A 19,848-nucleotide genomic window follows, 5' to 3' on the forward strand; every position below is an offset into this window, starting at 1 on the left:
CTCACCTTACATTACGTACCACAACACCTCACCTTACATTACGTACCACAACACCTCACCTTACATTACGTACCACAACACCTCACCTTACATTACGTACCACAACACCTCACCTTACATTACGTACCACAACACCTCACCTTACATTACGTACCACAACACCTCACCTTACATTACGTACCACAACACCTCACCTTACATTACGTACCACAACACCTCACCTTACATTACGTACCACAACACCTCACCTTACATTACGTACCATGAAATATCCCCTTATAACGCATCGTGAAAATTATAGTACTATAGGACCGTAAATATTACCCAAATGCAGAGATATGTTAATCACACTAAATTACAATAAATTAGCTTGTATTAGCTACTCAAAAAATATAAACCAATAAAAAAAAGATGAGGAAAAATGAGTATATAATTACAAAATATACCAGCAAGACTGAAAGACCTTTAATGGAAATAGACCTAATGTACAAACATTGCCCTCTCTTATGCAGGGCAGAATTTGTCAATTTGTTCTGTAAATTTACATACACACAATTGAACCGACATTATTTTGAAAATAAACTTGGTGACAGTGATGTGTACTGAGGTGTGTACCGAGGAAATGTAAATGTTTACTGTGGTGGTGCATGTGTGCAATCGCCTGTGTTTATGGAGTCGAGTTCCAGCTCCTGGTCCCTGTCTCTTTAACTATTACCACAACTCTATCAAGTCTACAGAAGAAACCTTTGATTTAACAAGAAAAGAATAAGTAATTATGACCGTTTTTTACATTGTGTAAATTATGTAAATGACCTTATCACCCGGAATACACTAACAATGACCGTTTTTACACTTCTCTGTTAAGTGGTGGCGGTATTTTGCCCGTAAAGAAACTGAATAAGCGTTTCCTGACACGGATGGTATGAACCAGGTTGCAAAGTTATGTTGCAAAATCCCACTCAAAATCCTGCTAACATGGGTCATGTGATCACCTGCTAACATGGGTCATATGATCATCTGCCAACTAGAGCATATAATCATAAGTTAGAAGCCTTCTGATGGCTTACCAGTCCACCGTAAGAAATTAAAGGCCCCATCATGTGATATGATTCTACTGGTCATAAATTTTCTTTACAATAGTCAATCTTGACTTCATAAACTGCAAAAATCACGATTCTAAAAGTAGACATATATAAACCATGTTTATAACCTCCGGGTATAAGCTTCGTGAAAAATTTAATGTATGCGATAATAGCACCACAGACAGGATCATGTTTTTCTGTCTCCTTCCTGGCACTTGCAGTGTTTTTATGTATTTCTTGTACAGACTTAAAAGTATCAAATGAATTGTACCATTGAATAAAGCAAAAGCAAAATAATATACCTGAGCACTTTCTTTTTAATAAGCTTAGATGCAACTGCAGTGTGCACCTCTCTACATTGGGGAAGCGTTAAATCCGCAGGGGTCATACAGCGCTTAGGACCGTGGGAATGTGAGGTAATCAGGTTTTTTTTTTCCAAGGAATAGGAAGGTAGCTCCAATTGTTTGGATCGAGAGCCCTTCACAAGCACCAAGGCACTCCCTGGAAAGAAGGAATAGGGAGAATAGTGGAGGTAAGAGAGGCGGGGATAAGAAAAAAAGAGGTGAGGGAGAGGAGGGGTAGGTCGACCCACTCGTCTCTTTTCTCTTGAACTCTGTCATTTCTGCTTTCGAATCCATGTATTAGTTTGCTTTACCACTTATTCACATATCTTCGTAAAAGTCCTTCCCCAATTTCAAGAAGCCTATTCAAGTGTACAGCTTACATCTATCCAATCTTCTGGTCCGTTCCATGCCACACAGTCTGCCCTTTTCCTTCCTGTCAGCGTCTCTCAGGCGATTACGTCTTCCCTAGCTCTTCGCTCTTCCGTCTTCGTAGCCTGTCCCTTACCTTAGGGACCAGTCTGGTGGCAAATCCTCCGGCTTTCTCGAGCTGATCTATGTACTTCATACAGAATCTACGCAAAGACTGGTCTAACAAATGGTGAACCAGTTTCTTGACAGATTACCCATTAAAGTTTCTGGTGTGATAGATGTGTTAGTAGTGCGGAAGAAACTGTGGTAGTGGTGTGAAAGTAGGGTTTGTAGAGCTAAGATTTTTTTTCATTACTATTTTTGTCCTTGGAGCAACCCAACTAAAACTCCCTGCTCAGAAAACCAACATATCCTGCAAATACGAGACTTTTCACACACTACCGTTCACTGATTTTAGTTCGAATTGAAATAAAATTTCAATATTAACTGTTCTAAGGTAGATTACCCTAAATTAACATATATTTCCGTACAGTTAACTATCACGATGTCATGTTAATGTCATGTTCTTACAAGATTTTATTAATGCAAAGTACTGAAACCGTAGGGGTTATCCAGAGACTTAAGAAATGAAGAGTAATCAGGTTTGGTTCAAGGAATAGGAAAATAGCTCCAATCACATGGATCAGAAACCCTTCATCTTGAAGGGCGCCCTATTGCCCACACCTCCAGGGCAGTAAGAGACGGCTATATCACATGCAACCAATCAGAATTATCGTGTCACTACCCACAACCATTTGAAAAAGGATTTAGTGATCAAATTTACAAGTTGCGAAATTCATCAGTACCAGGCACACCTCACAGGTTTATCAACAGTAGAGAGCCTAGACACTCGCGTTTTGAAAATACACGATGACGTATGACAAGCACTTACAACACTGCATGCATAAAAACTCGCCTCTTTACTGATGTGATCGTAGTTCCTGCAGGTTGGTCACACTCTTGCTACCTTCATAAGTCGCTTCATAAGTCGTGTACGTTTCATCATATTGACAATCTGTGTTCATCTTGCCTGATGTTAGTTTATATTCGTTTTGCCTAATTGAAAATTCATGTTTTTGTCATCTTGGCAATTTGTGTAAAGTAACAATTTGTGTTGGTTGTGGGTTGTTCCCGTCTCAGAAGAGTTCAAGTTTGCTTAATTAACTTTACTTGTTGGCAAATTTCAATATCTTTGTATTTATATATTTAAGCATAAATGTACACACATATATGCATTACGAAAATAACTCGCAAGAACAAGCTTCACTCAGAAATAAAGCATAGATAAATTACTCGAGCCTGTGAGTATGATGCAATAATATCGCAAGTTACTCATTGAGGCACAAACTATTTAAATATATATATATATATATATATATATATATATATATATATATATATATATATATATATATACATACATTTAGACGAGAGATTACTAGAACCTAAATTAACAAAGGAAAGACAACATGAGACACAAATACTTAGGAATAAGAGGGAGTTGCATTAACGTAACATTGTTGTACGAATTAACGAAAATGGTTTTAATTTATGGTGTATATTAAGGTAGATATAGATAAGATCATACAGGAACTCAGAATGCCCATGTTTAATTTTCAGCCTCATGGTAAAATTGATAATATTTTGATTAAGATGATTTTTTACCAACAAGACTACATAGCAGGGGTCGGCAACCCCCGGCCCGCGTGAGGTTTTCGTCTGGCCTGCCAACTTAACACCTGGACACTAATTTTGTAATTAGTATAGAATACAGATGCAGTAGTTCACTTCAAGATTAAGCAGTCCCTGGAAAAGTTACTTCGTATCCTCCCTCCTCAGAGTTTTTCATTTGAGTTTGTTGTCTGGTAGTAAAACAACTGTACATTAGGTATCTGCATTCTATAATAATGTTTATTTAATTATTTGTGATAAATTGTGTTATTAAGTATATTACTAGAATTAGGCCAAAATTGGTTTAAAAAACTAATGGCAACCCTGAGTTCGAGAAATTTTTGTTACATTTAATAACACGGCCGTCCTGTGAGAGATTGCATAGCTGCCTGGCCCTCTCTCTCTCTCCTGAAGGTTGCCGACCCCTGCTGTATAGTAATCGTTTCTAATTTAACGGAACTTTTTCCGGATTATATTCTTAGGTGTTTGTCTTGGCAACACACATACACATTAAAGACTTCTTTGTGCACCTCTAAGGCTCTGCACGGGAGTGATGAAAGCTGTGTGGCCTTGTGTATTAGCGGTGGGCTTGGTCACCTGGATCGCCTGTGGTTCTGATGCCCTTCCGGAAATTCCGCAATCACAGGTAAAATACAGTGGCAGATTGACGAAATTTTATTATTATTATTATTATTATTATTATTATTATTATTATTATTATTATTATTATTATTATTATTATCATTATTATTATTCTCTCCTATCCCAATCCTTCCCCTCTCCACTCTTGCAATGCTTTTTATAGCCCAATAAAAAATCGTCTTTGTCAGGACGGTAGCAGTGAAGATGACTCGGTAAGTGAAGCCGACTCAGCCGAGGACAGCATGGAAGTCCACGAACTTCAGAATGGTAAAAGAGAAGAACGGAACATCCTTGGGATGCAGCATAGCAATGAAGCACAGATCGCCCTACAGCAGCGGCAGAAGGCGCAGCTGGAGGGAAAGCTGAGGCAGCTGGAGTTCAAGAAGAGTAATATGGCGAGTCGAGTGAGGCGTGCGCGAGCCACCGTGGGCCTCGGAACAGGGTACTGTAAATCATTTATGTAGACTATACTTACTGCAGTAGCTAGTTGTCCTGTAGCGTCAACTACAGTAGTTTAATCACTAAAGTAAGTTTTTCTAGTGGCTCATACAGCAAGTACAGTCGCTCAGTCTTGTGTTTTGAATCTTCGGTAACAAATGCATACAAATAAAGTAACTTACCGCATGGTATTGTAACGCTATTCTTGTACAAATAAAGACGTGTATAAAATTCTCTTACTACAGAACATTATTTATTATATTATTACTATGGGAAGCACTGTATGAGTGGGGGTAATTCAGTGTTTCGGGAACGTGAGGTAATCTGGTTTAAATAATAGGATAGTTGATCCATTTCCTCGGATTAAGAACCTTTCACCAGCCTCAAAGCGCCCCATCCCCTTGAGGGGCCGAGAACACAGGTACCTATCAGAGATGAACACCAGAAGTAAAGGATATCATATTTGTAACTTTTTCCTTTACAGAACAGCAGCTGTGTTACAGCCTGTGTTTCAGATCCCCTCCTCGGCCAGGTTAGTGGTTTTACACTAATATTTCTTGTCCCCTTTATTATCACCTTTCATGGTACATAATGAACTTCAGAAACCATTTGTTGGATTATGTCTGTATCATATTTATGGACCCTAGTCAGTTTTGCGTCATTTACAAACACTGCCATAGACTATTTCCGAAAGTCTGTCTCTCAGTGTAGTAAAATTTATATGATAATAATGTTAAATATTTGAGTAAATGTAAATATGCACGCAAATTTTTTTGTTTACATATCTTAGTTTACGATAAAGCAAACAAACGGAAGGTAAACCAACCTCGTCTTTGCAGGCCAGTGGACTGTGCAGACCTGCTGGTGATGGGAGCTACCCGCAGCGGAGTCTACGATATCTACCCTTTTACGTAAGTATTGCTTCCTTGCCTTCAACTCTGCCGTAACTATACTAAATTGAATCCTCCTTCCTATTTCCTTGTCTTATATTTCCAGCATCCTCTATTCCCTTTCCCCTGATCTCCACGTAAGTGTTGCTTCCTTCCTCGAATCCTCTGTAACCTATATATACTGTTTTAAATCCTTTGTCTTAGGTGACTAGCTTCCTCACACAGATCAACACAGATATTCTCATTATCATATCAAACTACATACACATCAATGAATGCTAAGTATGTACTCGTCGAAGAGGAATTGGGCACGTGGGCCTAATTCAGCCTATCAGCCGCATCACAAAAGTCTGGGTAATTCCTTAGGCAACCACAGGAAAATGAGAATTAATTTGCAGCGCAAACACTCAGAACAACTTATAATGAAATGTTGGGACTCAATCTCTAAGCACTATATAAAATCCAAAAGCAAGATCTCACACTGGCAAAACAAATGTCAAAATATTACCACCAAAAAAAAAAAAAAAAAAAAAAAAAAAAAAACGTAGTTTGGCTACAACAAATGACTATCAAGTCGCTCAAATTCTCCCATATAACAAATAAATAACAAGTATGCCTTTACATACTTAACATCCACTGCGCAACAGCCGCAAAAGCAGTATGGTTTCAGCACAGACATATAAGCTATACACAGCCTTTGAAGTTCCACACTGACTACACGCATACCTGGAGTTTACCTGGAGAGAGTTCCGGGGGTCAACGCCCCCGCGGCCCGGTCTGTGACCAGGCCTCCTGGTGGATCAGAGCCTGATCAACCAGGCTGTTGCTGCTGGCTGCACGCAAACCAACGTACGAGCCACAGCCCGGCTGATCCGGAACTGACTTTAGGTGCTTGTCCAGTGCCAGCTTGAAGACTGCCAGGGGTCTGTTGGTAATCCCCCTTATGTGTGCTGGGAGGCAGTTGAACAGTCTCGGGCCCCTGACACTTATTGTATGGTCTCTTAACGTGCTAGTGACACCCCTGCTTTTCATTGGGGGGATGGTGCATCGTCTGCCAAGTCGTTTGCTTTCGTAGTGAGTGATTTTCGTGTGCAAGTTCGGTACTAGTCCCTCTAGGATTTTCCAGGTGTATATAATCATGTATCTCTCCCTCCTGCGTTCCAGGGAATACAGGTTTAGGAACCTCAAGCGCTCCCAATAATTGAGGTGTTTTATCTCCGTTATGCGCGCCGTGAAAGTTCTCTGTACATTTTCTAGGTCGGCAATTTCACCTGCCTTGAAAGGTGCTGTTAGTGTGCAGCAATATTCCAGCCTAGATAGAACAAGTTGATTTTAGCACAAAATGCTACAAATATTCCATAGTCAAGTCACTGGTCTAGATCCATGTCATGGACCGTAGACCTTACAAAAATCGCTTTTATAAGTTACCCTGGATATAGTTTAACACAAAATATTGTTAGTGGATACCTTGCACTTCAACCGAACTACCCTGCAGCTGGGACAACCACAACCAAGATTACAGTCATATCTGCCCCGAAGCTGGCTTAAATCCTGACGTAGTCTCTCTTCATTTTTCATAAATCATTATTTTTTATCTATCCTCCGCTGTCCCCTCCGCCCTTATAAAGTCATTTCTTATTCAGTGTTATTGGGGGAAAGTTTGGCGATACCTGTGTTCATACTCCAACAGGTGCAGGTGTAGCAACAAGGTGCAGGTGTGGTGCGACATGGAGACGGACGGCGGAGGTTGGACAGTCTTCCTGAGTCGACAAACCCAGATCCCGCGGGAAGACTTCAACCGTTCCTGGACTGAGTACAAGCATGGTTTTGGCAACCGTGACGGCGAGTACTGGCTAGGTAGGCCGCAGGCTGCGGAAGAGGGGCACTTGCGTGGGTCTCAGTCTCCCCGGTCTATTTCCTTGTTTCAAATCCCCCATTATGATGCACAAGTTACTTCAAGATTCAAAATAAACATCCATAAAAATACTGTTTTTTTTTAGTAAACGTGAAAAAGCATAATAAAATTATACTTTCACAGGTACAGAAAACCTCTACACTATGACCACCAGCCGCAACTACAACTTGAGGCTCGACCTTATTCTTCCCTCTGGCATCCCCCAGTACACTGAATGGCAGGACTTCAAAGTTGGCCCAGAGGAGTCCAGGTAAGTCTGTACCGCTTACAGATGGTTTAGGCAACCCAAAACTGTCAGGTTTTATTGATTCTGTATTAATTAAAAAATGTGTCCCTTTACCTTCTTTTTCTGTCCTGATACCACATTTGTCTTTGTATTTACATCACCTTTCACTGTATCTCTATACAATTTCCATTGTATCCCTATACCACCTTCCACTATATCCCTATACTGTTGCTTTCTGAAAGCAGACATTCGTTCGTTGTTCTCATCTGTTATTAAAGTTTCTTTGGCTACTGCAATAACTCATTTATAACCAGAATTTAAAAAGTGACATTAAGGTCGGGTAGGCACTTATTCAGCTATTTTGCTAGATGCCCACACACAGACCATGTTGATCAATAGGCTAAAAAAACTACTAGGATAGATTTTCTTAATGTTTTGAAGAGAGAGAGAGAGAGCTGTAGTAGGTAGGTAGTTGAATTAAAATTCATTACTCACTACTAAATAAATCTTTCACAATAAACAGTCGGGGGAATTTGAAAATGTGTAGTTTGTGCAAATGTATATAAATACAAAATCTAAAACATGCTCGAAATATTGACGTTAGCAATGAAAGTATTCTAGCTAGTTATCAAGGTAAATTATTTATCTTAGCAATAGAAGGTAGTATCATGCCTTGGAAGTTGAGGCAAACTAGTTAGCTTAGGAATGTCACTGTATCAGTCGAGTCACTTTAGATTTGTTGTATTTTAATCGTCCGGCTCTTACAGCAAGACACTGACCATAATTTTTAAAGGGGTGGACCGGTAAGCCAGTGGAAGGCCTCGGTCAGATGACCAAAAGCTCCAAAGGCGGGTCATCATCTGACTAAGACCCGCGTCAGGAAACATTTGTCCTGTTTCCTGACGAACCTTACCTAACCTAACCTAACTGACTTGTTTTAACCTTCGATGTTACTAACAGGAGCATTGAACTTTTTCCCTATAGGTATCGTTTGTCGTGGAGCACTTTCACCAGCCTTGACTTTTCTCTGACCAGGTGAGGCACTTGATATTTGTGCAGTTGTGTGGTAGTCATTGTTAGCGCAGGTGTCGTGTTGGAGTCGTAAGTATGGTAGTAGATCTTGGTGTGATAGTCATTCATGTGTAGTAGTCGTTACTGGTGTATTATTCGTGGTTATGGTAGTTGTTGTATATTCGTGGTTATGGTAGTTGTTGTATAGTGAAAACTGTGTGGTCGTTTTTTACCGTAGTTGTGGTGTGACAATCCTTATTGTGTGGAAACCGTTATTCATTGTTTAATCTGCATATATTTGTTACCACTATAATTTTATAGATGACAGCCAAATTCTTATTATATTTAGTAGAATATAAGACTAATGACAACAACTCAATGAACTGATTTACAATATAGTTTCAAGACTGAACGTATTGCCATAGATCTTCGTGGTTGGCCCAGACAGGTGGGTGACATACACATCCCAAACACCTGAAATCTACACCCTGATATTTCACACTAACCTGCATATAGGATCGCTGGTTGGTTAATTGAACCTAAAAGGCTACGTGTCGCCTGTTTATCACCAGTCAAGAACACTTTAAGCCCTAAATAGGGTACTACATCATTGTGTGCACGTTTCTTAGTACCATACTGGATTTCGTTTCTAACTTCGTAAAATCTGCAGCAAGATATTTTGAACACTGGTTGTTAGTAATTTTGTATGCATAGTTGACCTTCAGCTTCATTATGTATCTCTAGCTTTAATTATTTCCAGTATTTTCAATTCATCCTCACCTCCGTGTTCTCCCGGATGCAGGTCCAGGATGAATCTCACCTTATTATTTTGAGTAATTTGTAGCCTGCTTTTCAGATTTTTTTATTGGAGTAGTGTATAATGAAGAACAATAATAATCAACACGACATTGTATAAGAACTAGACATAAAGTCACAGGTGCCTGAACAGGTAGGCACCACACCTGTACAGAGAAATTTTAACTTGGTATCTACCTATGTTCACCATCAGTTCACCTGACATGTATCAAAGGATATTCTTGGATATTTCACTGAAGTTACTGTTGAGATGGGGCTCTCGTTACACAGTATATTCAAATTATTTACCTTTTTCGGTTTTGCTTTTGATCATTTACTGAAAGATTAGTTCTTGTGATAGTACTAGCTATATCCTTTGGGTCTTTACACGGTATTTTAATTTATCTTTTAGGGATTGAACTGTTTTTGAAACTGGTGTACAGTTGAAAAGCGGCCACAGTGACATACGTGCAGTCGACAGGCAATAAACCTAACACTTTACCTAAACCCTAGTCTTTAAATCAAGTGGTGTTGTGGCTGGGAAAAATTCACCGTGCAACTACCAGTCCTGTTTCATCACCTGTGCTTTAGGTCTTCATGTTTAGTAAACCTATGTTTTTACCGTGGGTTTCCACGTTTAGTATGCTAATGTTTGTGTCGTATGTCTCTACATTCAGCACACTATGTTTACCTATGCTGAGACTATCTCCATGTTTAGTACACCTATGGTTGCGCCGTAGGTCTCCGTGTTTCTACCAATGTTTGTGGCATAGGGAACGCTTAGTTTTGGTTATTATAATAATAATTATGCCGTATGTTGCAATGAATCAATATCACTTACATACCTCGTGCACATTCCCAGTAAAAAAAAATCCTAACCGCTTGTTTTGACCACCCTCAGCAACTGCCTGAGCTACGCCAACGGACGCTCGTTCTCCACCTACGACCAGGACGAAGACTCTTACTCAGGTATCTATTTCTACTGTACATTATTATTTGTAATTATAATTGTACATTATTATATTACTGTTATCATTATTAAAATGTTGTAAAGGTTCTTACAAACATTAATTGAAAGTGAGGCTATATTTCAGTCCCTATCTTCGATCCTCTTTAGCAGAATGTATATAGGAGGTAAGCATATTTAGGGGCAGCAGGACCGATGAAAAGTGCAGGAAGCACTGCAGTAGGTCCACTGAGAACATATTTATATTGTCTACAGCTGTATTGCTACCTTATCCTTGATCTGGTATGTTTGGTGACAGAATATGTTCCTTAAGATGTTGAAGGGGAGGTATGATTTGAAGGCGAGGAATAATTTTATTTTTGGGAAGTATATAATTTCTGCGAAGTTTGGCCTTTGGTCAAAGATATTAATTTGTTCGTATTAAACCTATGTCCTATTCAACTTCGAGCCGTGTAAATTAAGAACCACTTTATATTTCATCGCAGATAATTGTGCCCTGATCCAAGGTGGCGGGTGGTGGTACTACAATTGCTTGCAGTTCAACCCCACCAACAGTGGTAGTCGAATGGGAAGTGAGGCTGGACTCAACATAACGTGCTTCAACCACGATTTCATTAGCCTTAGTAAACTTCAGCTCAAGATACGCCCCACCGTCTGCAGTGAAAACATCAAGTCCATCTACCTCAACCACTACCAGCGCTGGAAATGCGGCGATCTATCCATGGCACCTGCTATTCCCCAACTTCAGCTAGTGACAGCTACTGCACCTACTCCTTTCCCACATTTAGTGACAACTGCCCCTCCCCCACAGTTAGCCCTAACTGCTGCACCTGTCCCTTCCCCACAGTTAGCCCTAACTGCTGCGCCTGCCTTTCCTCCACAGTTAGCCCCAACTGCTGAACCTGCTCTTCCTCCACAGTTAACCCCAACTGCTGCACCTGCCTTTCCTCCACAGTTAGCCCCAACAGCAGCACCTGCTCCTTCCTTCCAGTTAGGGACAACTGCTGCCCCTGTCCCTCCCCCACAGTTAGGGACAACTGCTGCACCTGTCCCTCCCCCACAGGTAGGGACAACTGCTGCACCTGTCCCTCCCCCACAGGTAGGGACAACTGCTGCACCTGTCCCTCCCCTACAGTTAGGGGTAACCGCGGCACCTGTCTATGCCTAATGACTCAAGTTATGTGCACCTGTCCCTCCCCCCACAGCTCGCAACATCTGCTCATCTGTCCTTCACGTGTGTGTGTCCTTCTCTCACAGCTATACACATTTGTTTCACACGCCCCCAGTTTTGTGTTGCTGTCGACTTTTATACAGTACCGCAGAACTCATTTTTGAGAGAAAAAATATTGGTTAGAATATAACTGGTCCCAAGAGTGATCCTTGTGCTATGCTAATACGAGTTTTGAGACTCTATGACCGCGGGTTCAATCCCGGCCGGGGGTATGGTTTAATTCTCGCTATTGTAATGTACTTTAATTAAGGTAACCCCATTGTTCGCATCCAGATATTCACTTTTATAAAAAAAATCAGTCATGTATACTATGTACCTTTATTATTATTATTATAGAAAGATTTTCCTGAGGAACCTTTTAAAAAGGAAAAAAAAAACACTGCCGTTAATATCATGTGTAATGCTTTGTATTCATTGTAAAAACTAAAACTAGCATAAACACAATCAAGGTTTTATTTAACATGGACAATATACCCAGAAATCGTCTTGAGTTTTTAATTAATATATCCTCTAACTGTTGCACCATCTGATCTCAAATTATTATTTACAAGAGTTTACCATCTATTGAAGATAGGTTGACTGTCCGAATTAATACATTATTTATATCCCTTTGATCTGGATATAAAGTTTATTTGACCAAAATAGGACTCTCAGCGATGGTGTCAGGTTGGACAAATATTGTTTTAAAAAGGAAAGAGGGAGGTACTGGTTTGTTATTAGTTTTGCAGATGAGTGGAACAAACTCACTGAAACATTATTATTATTATTATAATCAAGGGGGAAGCGCTAAACCCGGAGGATTATACAGCGCCTGGGGGGGGATGTGGAAGGCATTCAGGCTTAATTCGGGGAACTGGAGCACAGATCCAATTCCCTAAATCAAGAGCCCCTCACCAACATCAAGGAACCTTCCTTGAGGGGACTCACTGAAACAGAACTTTGAGTAGCTTTAAACAGACTGGACAGGTATACGAATTGGTGGGGGTTAATGTGAACTGGACCTGCCTAGCATGGCCAATAGGCTTCCATGACACTACAGGTTTAACGCTTACCCATTAACTTTCTTAAACATTGTGATCGAGGTTTTCAATATTTATAATTGACTTTCTTTAGTATTTTGGGCCATTTTTAAAATCCCGACTTGAGTTAATACTACAAATATTTTCTTTATATTTCACCATAAACACCAATGCAATCTTCAGTAATCTTAAAACTGCTTTATATTTATTGTATTTAGGAGAAAAGCGCTAAACCCGTAGGGGTGACAAAACCCTTGGGAGGGGGTAGGAGGCAATCGGGTTCGATCCAATGAAGGGGAGGTCAGGTACAATTTCATGCATCAAAAAGCTTTTCACCAATATCAAGGAGCCTCTTCGGGTGTTCTAAAACTGCGTATAATGGAAAGCCGATCCTTGAACCACCGGACAACTATGGTGGGAAAGCCGATCCTTGAATCACTGGACAACTATGGTGGGAAAGCCGATCCTTGAATCACTGGACAACTATGGTGGGAAAGCCGATCCTTGAACCACCGGACAACTATGGTGGGAAAGCCGATCCTTGAACCACCGGACAACTAGTGGGAAAGCCGATCCTTGAATCACTGGACAACTATGGTGGGAAAGCCGATCCTTGAATCACTGGACAACTATGGTGGGAAAGCCGATCCTTGAACCACCGGACAACTATGGTGGGAAAGCCGATCCTTGAACCACCGGACAACTATGGTGGGAAAGCCGATCCTTGAATCACTGGACAACTATGGTGGGAAAGCCGATCCTTGAACCGCTGGACAACTATGGGGTTTAAAGTACACTTTTGTAAGGGATCGAAGGATCTAAGAAACAGCTCTGCTTTTGTCATCTCTATTTTTATTTTATGATGAAAACACGTTAAACCCAGTAAAGTCACTTTACTGGGTTTAACGTTACAAATCAATCAAGCATGTCCTAGGACAGGAGTCAGGACAAAGTCCACACAAGCCTGGAATCCTATAATAATTTTCTCCTTGACAGAGGTATCTTGATACCTGTGAGGATGCTCTTGATCTAATGAAACAGGTGTACCCTTTCCTTCATTGGATCGAACCTGATTGACTCCTATTGCCTATGGGTTGAACAGCGAATAGACAATGGGGTTATTCCCTGTGGGTTATACAGTAATCTGCCACCTTTCCAAACAACCAAGGTACTGAAGTATGGAGACTATATAAACACCTATGGAGAGCTAAACCCGTCGGGGCCATACAGCGCCTTGGGGAATTTAAGGCATTTAGACCCGATTTAAGGGATTGGAGCACGGGTCCAATTCCTTAGATCAACAGCTTCTCACAAGCATCAAGGAACCTCCCTGGAGGGGAGCTAATATTAACATACCTGTGACTATTTTTGATGGTTCTTCACGGGCAGCAAACAATAACAGCCTGGTTGAACAGGCAAACAACAGAAAAGCCTGGCCCTAGGCCGAATTGTGAGTATATAAAAAAAATACTTCTGAAACTGTTCAGAGGTAATATTTTTTATATCTGCTAATAACAGGTTCAGTAGTTTGCTACCACTGTTCTCTAATGGTGCCTATTGAGCCTCTACCTTTCACGGAGTTCATTCTATACTCCCTCTCATATCTCTCACTCCAGTAAATTATGGCACTGTGCAGACTAGAAACTAAACATCATGTATCTTCCATTTATATATTATCAGGTATCTCTTCTGTTCCAGAAAGTATATCCCAGCAATCTAGATGTAACCGATTCTATCCAAGTAGCAAGGATCACTTCATTTTCCAGCTCTGTTATCTATCCTGCCTTGAAAGCTGCTGTGAGCACAAGACTATATCAAGTCATGAGAGAACACTTTATTTCACAAGCACCATCATCGGCATTGTTTCTTTTGTTTTGAAGGGTCTCATAAGCCACCTTATCATTTTTCTAACCTTAGTTGCATTTATATTAATGTGTTCTCTAAACGACCGACCATATGACATTATTAATGCTTAGCTTTTTACAAATTCCCTTTGTTCAATGAGATGGTCTTCGTGTGCTCTGTATCATCACACCTCTAAAAGCTCTAGGTAGAAGAACACAGAGTGGCAGTGTGAGTCGAATTTACGTAAGATACTTTAAATTCCTGCCTGACTATCAAGCCTAGCACGAGAGGAACTCTCCAGGCTCAGTACCGCACAAACTGGAGGTTATATGAAAATTTGCCGTGAGGCTAATTTTTGGTGTCTTAGATGTACCAGAATCATCAACAGAACAGACAAGCTTACTGAATTAGTAACAATTTTAAATTTCAGTTGTAGATTTTGCTGCCGAAGCGGCTACTTTATATGGCACCTTATATCCATCCTGTGGACGGTAACGCAAGACAAATGGACACAAACAAGGCCTAGGAACTAGCCGAAAAGAAATAAAAATGATTCAGTGCTGTAGCTAGAAACACTACCTCCTGTTACTCCAGACATAATTTGATTTTTTTGTTTAAATGCACACAAAACTCAAGGCATGTTTATTTATTTTACACAGACTTGGTGGCAGTAATATACGTGTACTCACCTAATTGTGATTACAGGGGTCGATTCATAGCTCCTGGCCCCGCCTCTTCACTGGTCGTTACTGAGTCACTCCGTGCTGTGTTCGTGCGCGTGCGCGCCTGTGTATGCACAAAGGAAATACAAATGTTTACTTTGTCCACTCTCCCGTGTTGAGAGTATCGAGTTTAACCTTGTGTACAATGCTTCTCAAACAATACTCGACTGGTGTGATGCAGGCAACAACCTCCCACGGTTTCCAAGAAGAAACACGACTGGTGTGGTGCAGGCAACAACCCCCCACGGTCTCCAAGAAGAAACACGACTGGTGTGGTGCAGGCAACAACCCCCCACGGTCTCCAAGAAACACGACTGGTGTGGTGCAGGCAACAACTCCCCACGGGCTCCAAGAAGAAACACGACTGGTGTGGTGCAGGCAACAACTCCCCACGGGCTCCAAGAAGAAACACGACTGGTGTGGTGCAGGCAACAACTCCCCACGGGCTCCAAGAAACACGACTGGTGTGATGCAGGCAACAACCCCCACGGTCTCCAAGAAGAAACACGACTGGTGTGGTGCAGGCAACAACTCCCCACGGGCTCCAAGAAGAAACACGACTGGTGTGGTGCAGGCAACAACTCCCCACGGGCTCCAAGAAACACGACTGGTGTGATGCAGGCAACAACCCCCACGGTCTCCAAGAAGAAACACGACTGGTGTGATGCAGGCAACAACCTCCCACGGACTCCACGAAGAAACACGACTGGTGTGATGCAGGCAACAACCCCCCACGGACTCCACGAAGAAACACGACTGGTGTGATGCAGGCAACAACCCCCCACGGACTCCACGAAGAAACACGACTGGTGTGATGCAGGCAACAACCCCCCACGGTCTCCCTCCAAGAAGAAACATGACTCACGAAATCGTAATGGCACGATTGCAAACAAACCATACCACGGGCGGGATTTGAACCCGCGGTCATGTTGACGGCATTGAGGGGACCTGAGCTAGAGTTCGTCACGGCCACGCTAGCTGGAGATTCGTCTGTAAAAACTTGCATTTGTGGTCACAGTGGTGCCTATGCTAACCTTCCTATAGTGTATTATTATTATTATAATCAAGGGGGAAGCGCTAAACCCGGAGGATTATACAGCGCCTGGGGGGGGGGATGTGGAAGGCATTCAGGCTTAATTCGGAGAACTGGAGCACAGATCCAATTCCCTAAATCAAGAGCCCATCACCAACATCAAGGAACCTTCCTTGAGGGGTTCCTATGGTGTAGAAATATACCTAGTTGGACGAATCTTATTGTGGCTAGCTGGTCCAATGGCTAACGCGACGGTCTGGAGTTTTGAGACTCTCTGACCGCGGGTTCAAATCCCGCCCGTGGTATGTTTTTTAAGAAGAAACATGACTGGTGTGATGCATGCAACAACCCCCCACGGTCTCCAAGAAGAAACACGACTGGTGTGATGCATGCAACAACCCCCCACGGACTCCCTCCAAGAAGAAACATGACTGGTGTGATGCATGCAACAACCCCCCACGGTCTCCAAGAAGAAACATGACTGGTGTGATGCAGGCAACAACCCCCCACGGTCTCCCTCCAAGAAGAAACATGACTGGTGTGATGCATGCAACAACCCCCCACGGACTCCAAGTAGAAACACGACTGGTGTGATGCAGGCAACAACCCCCCATGGTCTCCAAGAAGAAACACGATTGGTGTGATGCATGCAACAACCACCCACGGACTCCAAGAAGAAACACGACTGGTGTGATGCAGGCAACAACCCCCCCATGGTCTCCAAGAAGGAACACCACCGGTTTGATGTATGCAACAACCACCCACGGACTCCAAGAAGAAACACGACTGGTGTGATGCAGGCAACAACCCCCCCCCCCCCATGGTCTCCAAGAAGAAACACCACCGGTTTGATGCATGCAACAACCACCCACGGACTCCAAGAAGAAGAAACACGACTGGTGTGATGCAGGCAACCCCCCATGGTCTCCAAGAAGAAACACCAAACGGGGATAAGAAGGAAATTGGCTTAGAATCACCTACACCGCCGTAAGTCCTCGGACTAAGAGCAACACACCAAGCTTGGCTGGGCGCTTGGCTCTTGTAGGATTGTGTAGTCCTGTGGGCTAAGGCGTCATGTGATTTTCGCTCACCACAAGGCAGGTCCAAAACGACATGGGTTCGAATCCTTGGCCAGTCGCAGTGTTATTGATATATATATATATATATATATATATATATATATATATATATATATATATATATATATATATTTATTTATTTATTTTGCTCTAAAATAATCTTAGAAAACTTACCTAACCTTATTATAACAAGAAAAATTTATTTTAGCCTAACCCAACTAAATATATTTTAGATTTGTTTACAATAATTTAATACTAAACAAACACAGTGAAATATATTTTTTTCGTTAGGTTCAGAATGATTTTGGCGAAATTATTGCATACTACAGACCAATAGCACTAACATCCCATATCATAAAAATCTTTGAAAGGGTCCTAAGAAGCAAGATCACCACCCATCTAGAAACCCATCAGTTACACAACCCAGGGCAACATGGGTTTAGAACAGGTCGCTCCTGTCTGTCTCAACTACTGGATCACTACGACAAGGTCCTAAATGCACTAGAAGACAAAAAGAATGCAGATGTAATATATACAGACTTTGCAAAAGCCTTCGACAAGTGTGACCATGGCGTAATAGCGCACAAAATGCGCGCTAAAGGAATAACAGGAAAAGTCGGTCGATGGATCTATAATTTCCTCACTAACAGAACACAGAGAGTAGTCGTCAACAGAGTAAAGTCCGAGGCAGCTACGGTGAAAAGCTCTGTTCCACAAGGCACAGTACTAGCTCCCATCTTGTTCCTCATCCTCATATCCGACATAGACAAGGATGTCAGCCACAGCACCGTGTCTTCCTTTGCAGATGACACCCGAATCTGCATGACAGTGTCTTCCATTACAGACACTGCAAGGCTCCAGGCGGACATCAACCAAATCTTTCAGTGGGCTGCAGAAAACAATATGAAGTTCAACGATGAGAAATTTCAATTACTCAGATATGGTAAACATGAGGAAATTAAATCTTCATCAGAGTACAAAACAAATTCTGGCCACAAAATAGAGCGAAACACCAACGTCAAAGACCTGGGAGTGATTATGTCGGAGGATCTCACCTTCAAGGACCATAACATTGTATCAATCGCATCTGCTAGAAAAATGACAGGATGGATAATGAGAACCTTCAAAACTAGGGAGGCCAAGCCCATGATGACACTCTTCAGGTCACTTGTTCTATCTAGGCTGGAATATTGCTGCACTCTAACAGCACCTTTCAAGGCAGGTGAAATTGCCGACCTAGAAAATGTACAGAGAACTTTCACGGCGCGCATAACGGAGATAAAACACCTCAATTACTGGGAGCGCTTGAGGTTTCTAAACCTGTATTCCCTGGAACGCAGGAGGGAGAGATACATGATTATATACACCTGGAAAATCCTAGAGGGACTAGTACCGAACTCGCACACGAAAATCACTCACTACGAAAGCAAAAGACTTGGCAGACGATGCACCATCCCCCCAATGAAAAGCAGGGGTGTCATTAGCACGTTAAGAGACCATACAATAAGTGTCAGGGGCCCGAGACTGTTCAACTGCCTCCCAGCACACATAAGGGGGATTACCAACAGACCCCTGGCAGTCTTCAAGCTGGCACTGGACAAGCACCTAAAGTCAGTTCCTGATCAGCCGGGCTGTGGCTCGTACGTTGGTTTGCGTGCAGCCAGCAGCAACAGCCTGGTTGATCAGGCGCTGATCCACCATGAGGCCTGGTCACAGACCGGGCCGCGGGGGCGTTGACCCCCGAAACTCTCTCCAGGTAAACTCCAGGTAAACACAAATTTTCACTTGTTCTATATGGCAAGATGAGAGTTGTTATTTAAGCCAAGATCGCAAGTTCTGCCTATTCGGCACGACATATATATATATATATATATATATATATATATATATATATATATATATATATATATATATATATATATATATATATATATATATATATATATATATATATATATATATATATATATATATATATATATATATATATATATATATATATATATATATATCATTCCTCGCATGGACCACAGCCACACAAATAGGACAGACAGGCATTACTTTCCATTACAGATAACAATGTTCATCAACAACTGTCTTGCCAGGCTGATACCTGGAAAATTCAAACCGTTCAGAGGTGCTTTATTATATGCCTTGAAAAAGGACAAGGGTAACACCCTGAGAGGTAGTATTTATGTGTATATGTACCTGAATAAAAACTTACTTACCTTCATCTCGTTGCCAGAACGGCATTCAAAAGCACCGAAATTGCCAACTTGCTTCATCCAAACCAAGTTCCTTTTGGGATCTCTCGAGGCAGTGAAGCAATGACTCGTGCAGCAAAGGTTTACATCTGGGGCTTACCCGAAGATTAAGCCGAATGGCCAGGGACCCAGCAAAATACAATCTATACCTGCTGAGGGTGCGGCATAGCCAGCATTGAATGCAGTCTGAGACTACAGCAAGGAGACAGAAATGATACCGTTGCGAATGTGGCACGAAGCAGTAGTAGCAGTATTATTATTAATAT

The 19,848-nt window shown here is 41.7% G+C and overlaps 1 protein-coding gene across 1 annotated transcript; it reads left to right on the forward strand.

Moving 5' to 3' along the window:
- Nucleotides 1-2,774: 2,774 nt before the first annotated feature.
- LOC128689531 (angiopoietin-related protein 7) lies at nucleotides 2,775-12,106 on the forward strand. Its single transcript, XM_053777911.2, has 10 exons — nucleotides 2,775-2,869; nucleotides 4,043-4,151; nucleotides 4,336-4,589; nucleotides 5,070-5,117; nucleotides 5,425-5,496; nucleotides 7,166-7,332; nucleotides 7,514-7,640; nucleotides 8,601-8,651; nucleotides 10,324-10,391; nucleotides 10,875-12,106. Coding segments are annotated over exons 1-10 (1,581 nt in total). The 5' UTR covers nucleotides 2,775-2,867; the 3' UTR covers nucleotides 11,558-12,106.
- The last annotated feature ends 7,742 nt before the right edge of the window (nucleotides 12,107-19,848 follow it).

The sequence above is a fragment of the Cherax quadricarinatus genome, chromosome 18, assembly GCF_038502225.1.
Source record: "Cherax quadricarinatus isolate ZL_2023a chromosome 18, ASM3850222v1, whole genome shotgun sequence".
Classification (NCBI taxonomy): domain Eukaryota; kingdom Metazoa; phylum Arthropoda; class Malacostraca; order Decapoda; family Parastacidae; genus Cherax; species Cherax quadricarinatus.

What these genes read in the sequence shown, in the direction of transcription:
- LOC128689531 (XM_053777911.2), top strand. An exon ending in ACCGTGGGCCTCGGAACAGG is followed by an intron (nt 4,590 to 5,069) that starts GTACTGTAAATC and finishes TTTCCTTTACAG; the next exon opens with AACAGCAGCTGTGTTACAGC. An exon ending in GTTGGCCCAGAGGAGTCCAG is followed by an intron (nt 7,641 to 8,600) that starts GTAAGTCTGTAC and finishes TTTTCCCTATAG; the next exon opens with GTATCGTTTGTCGTGGAGCA.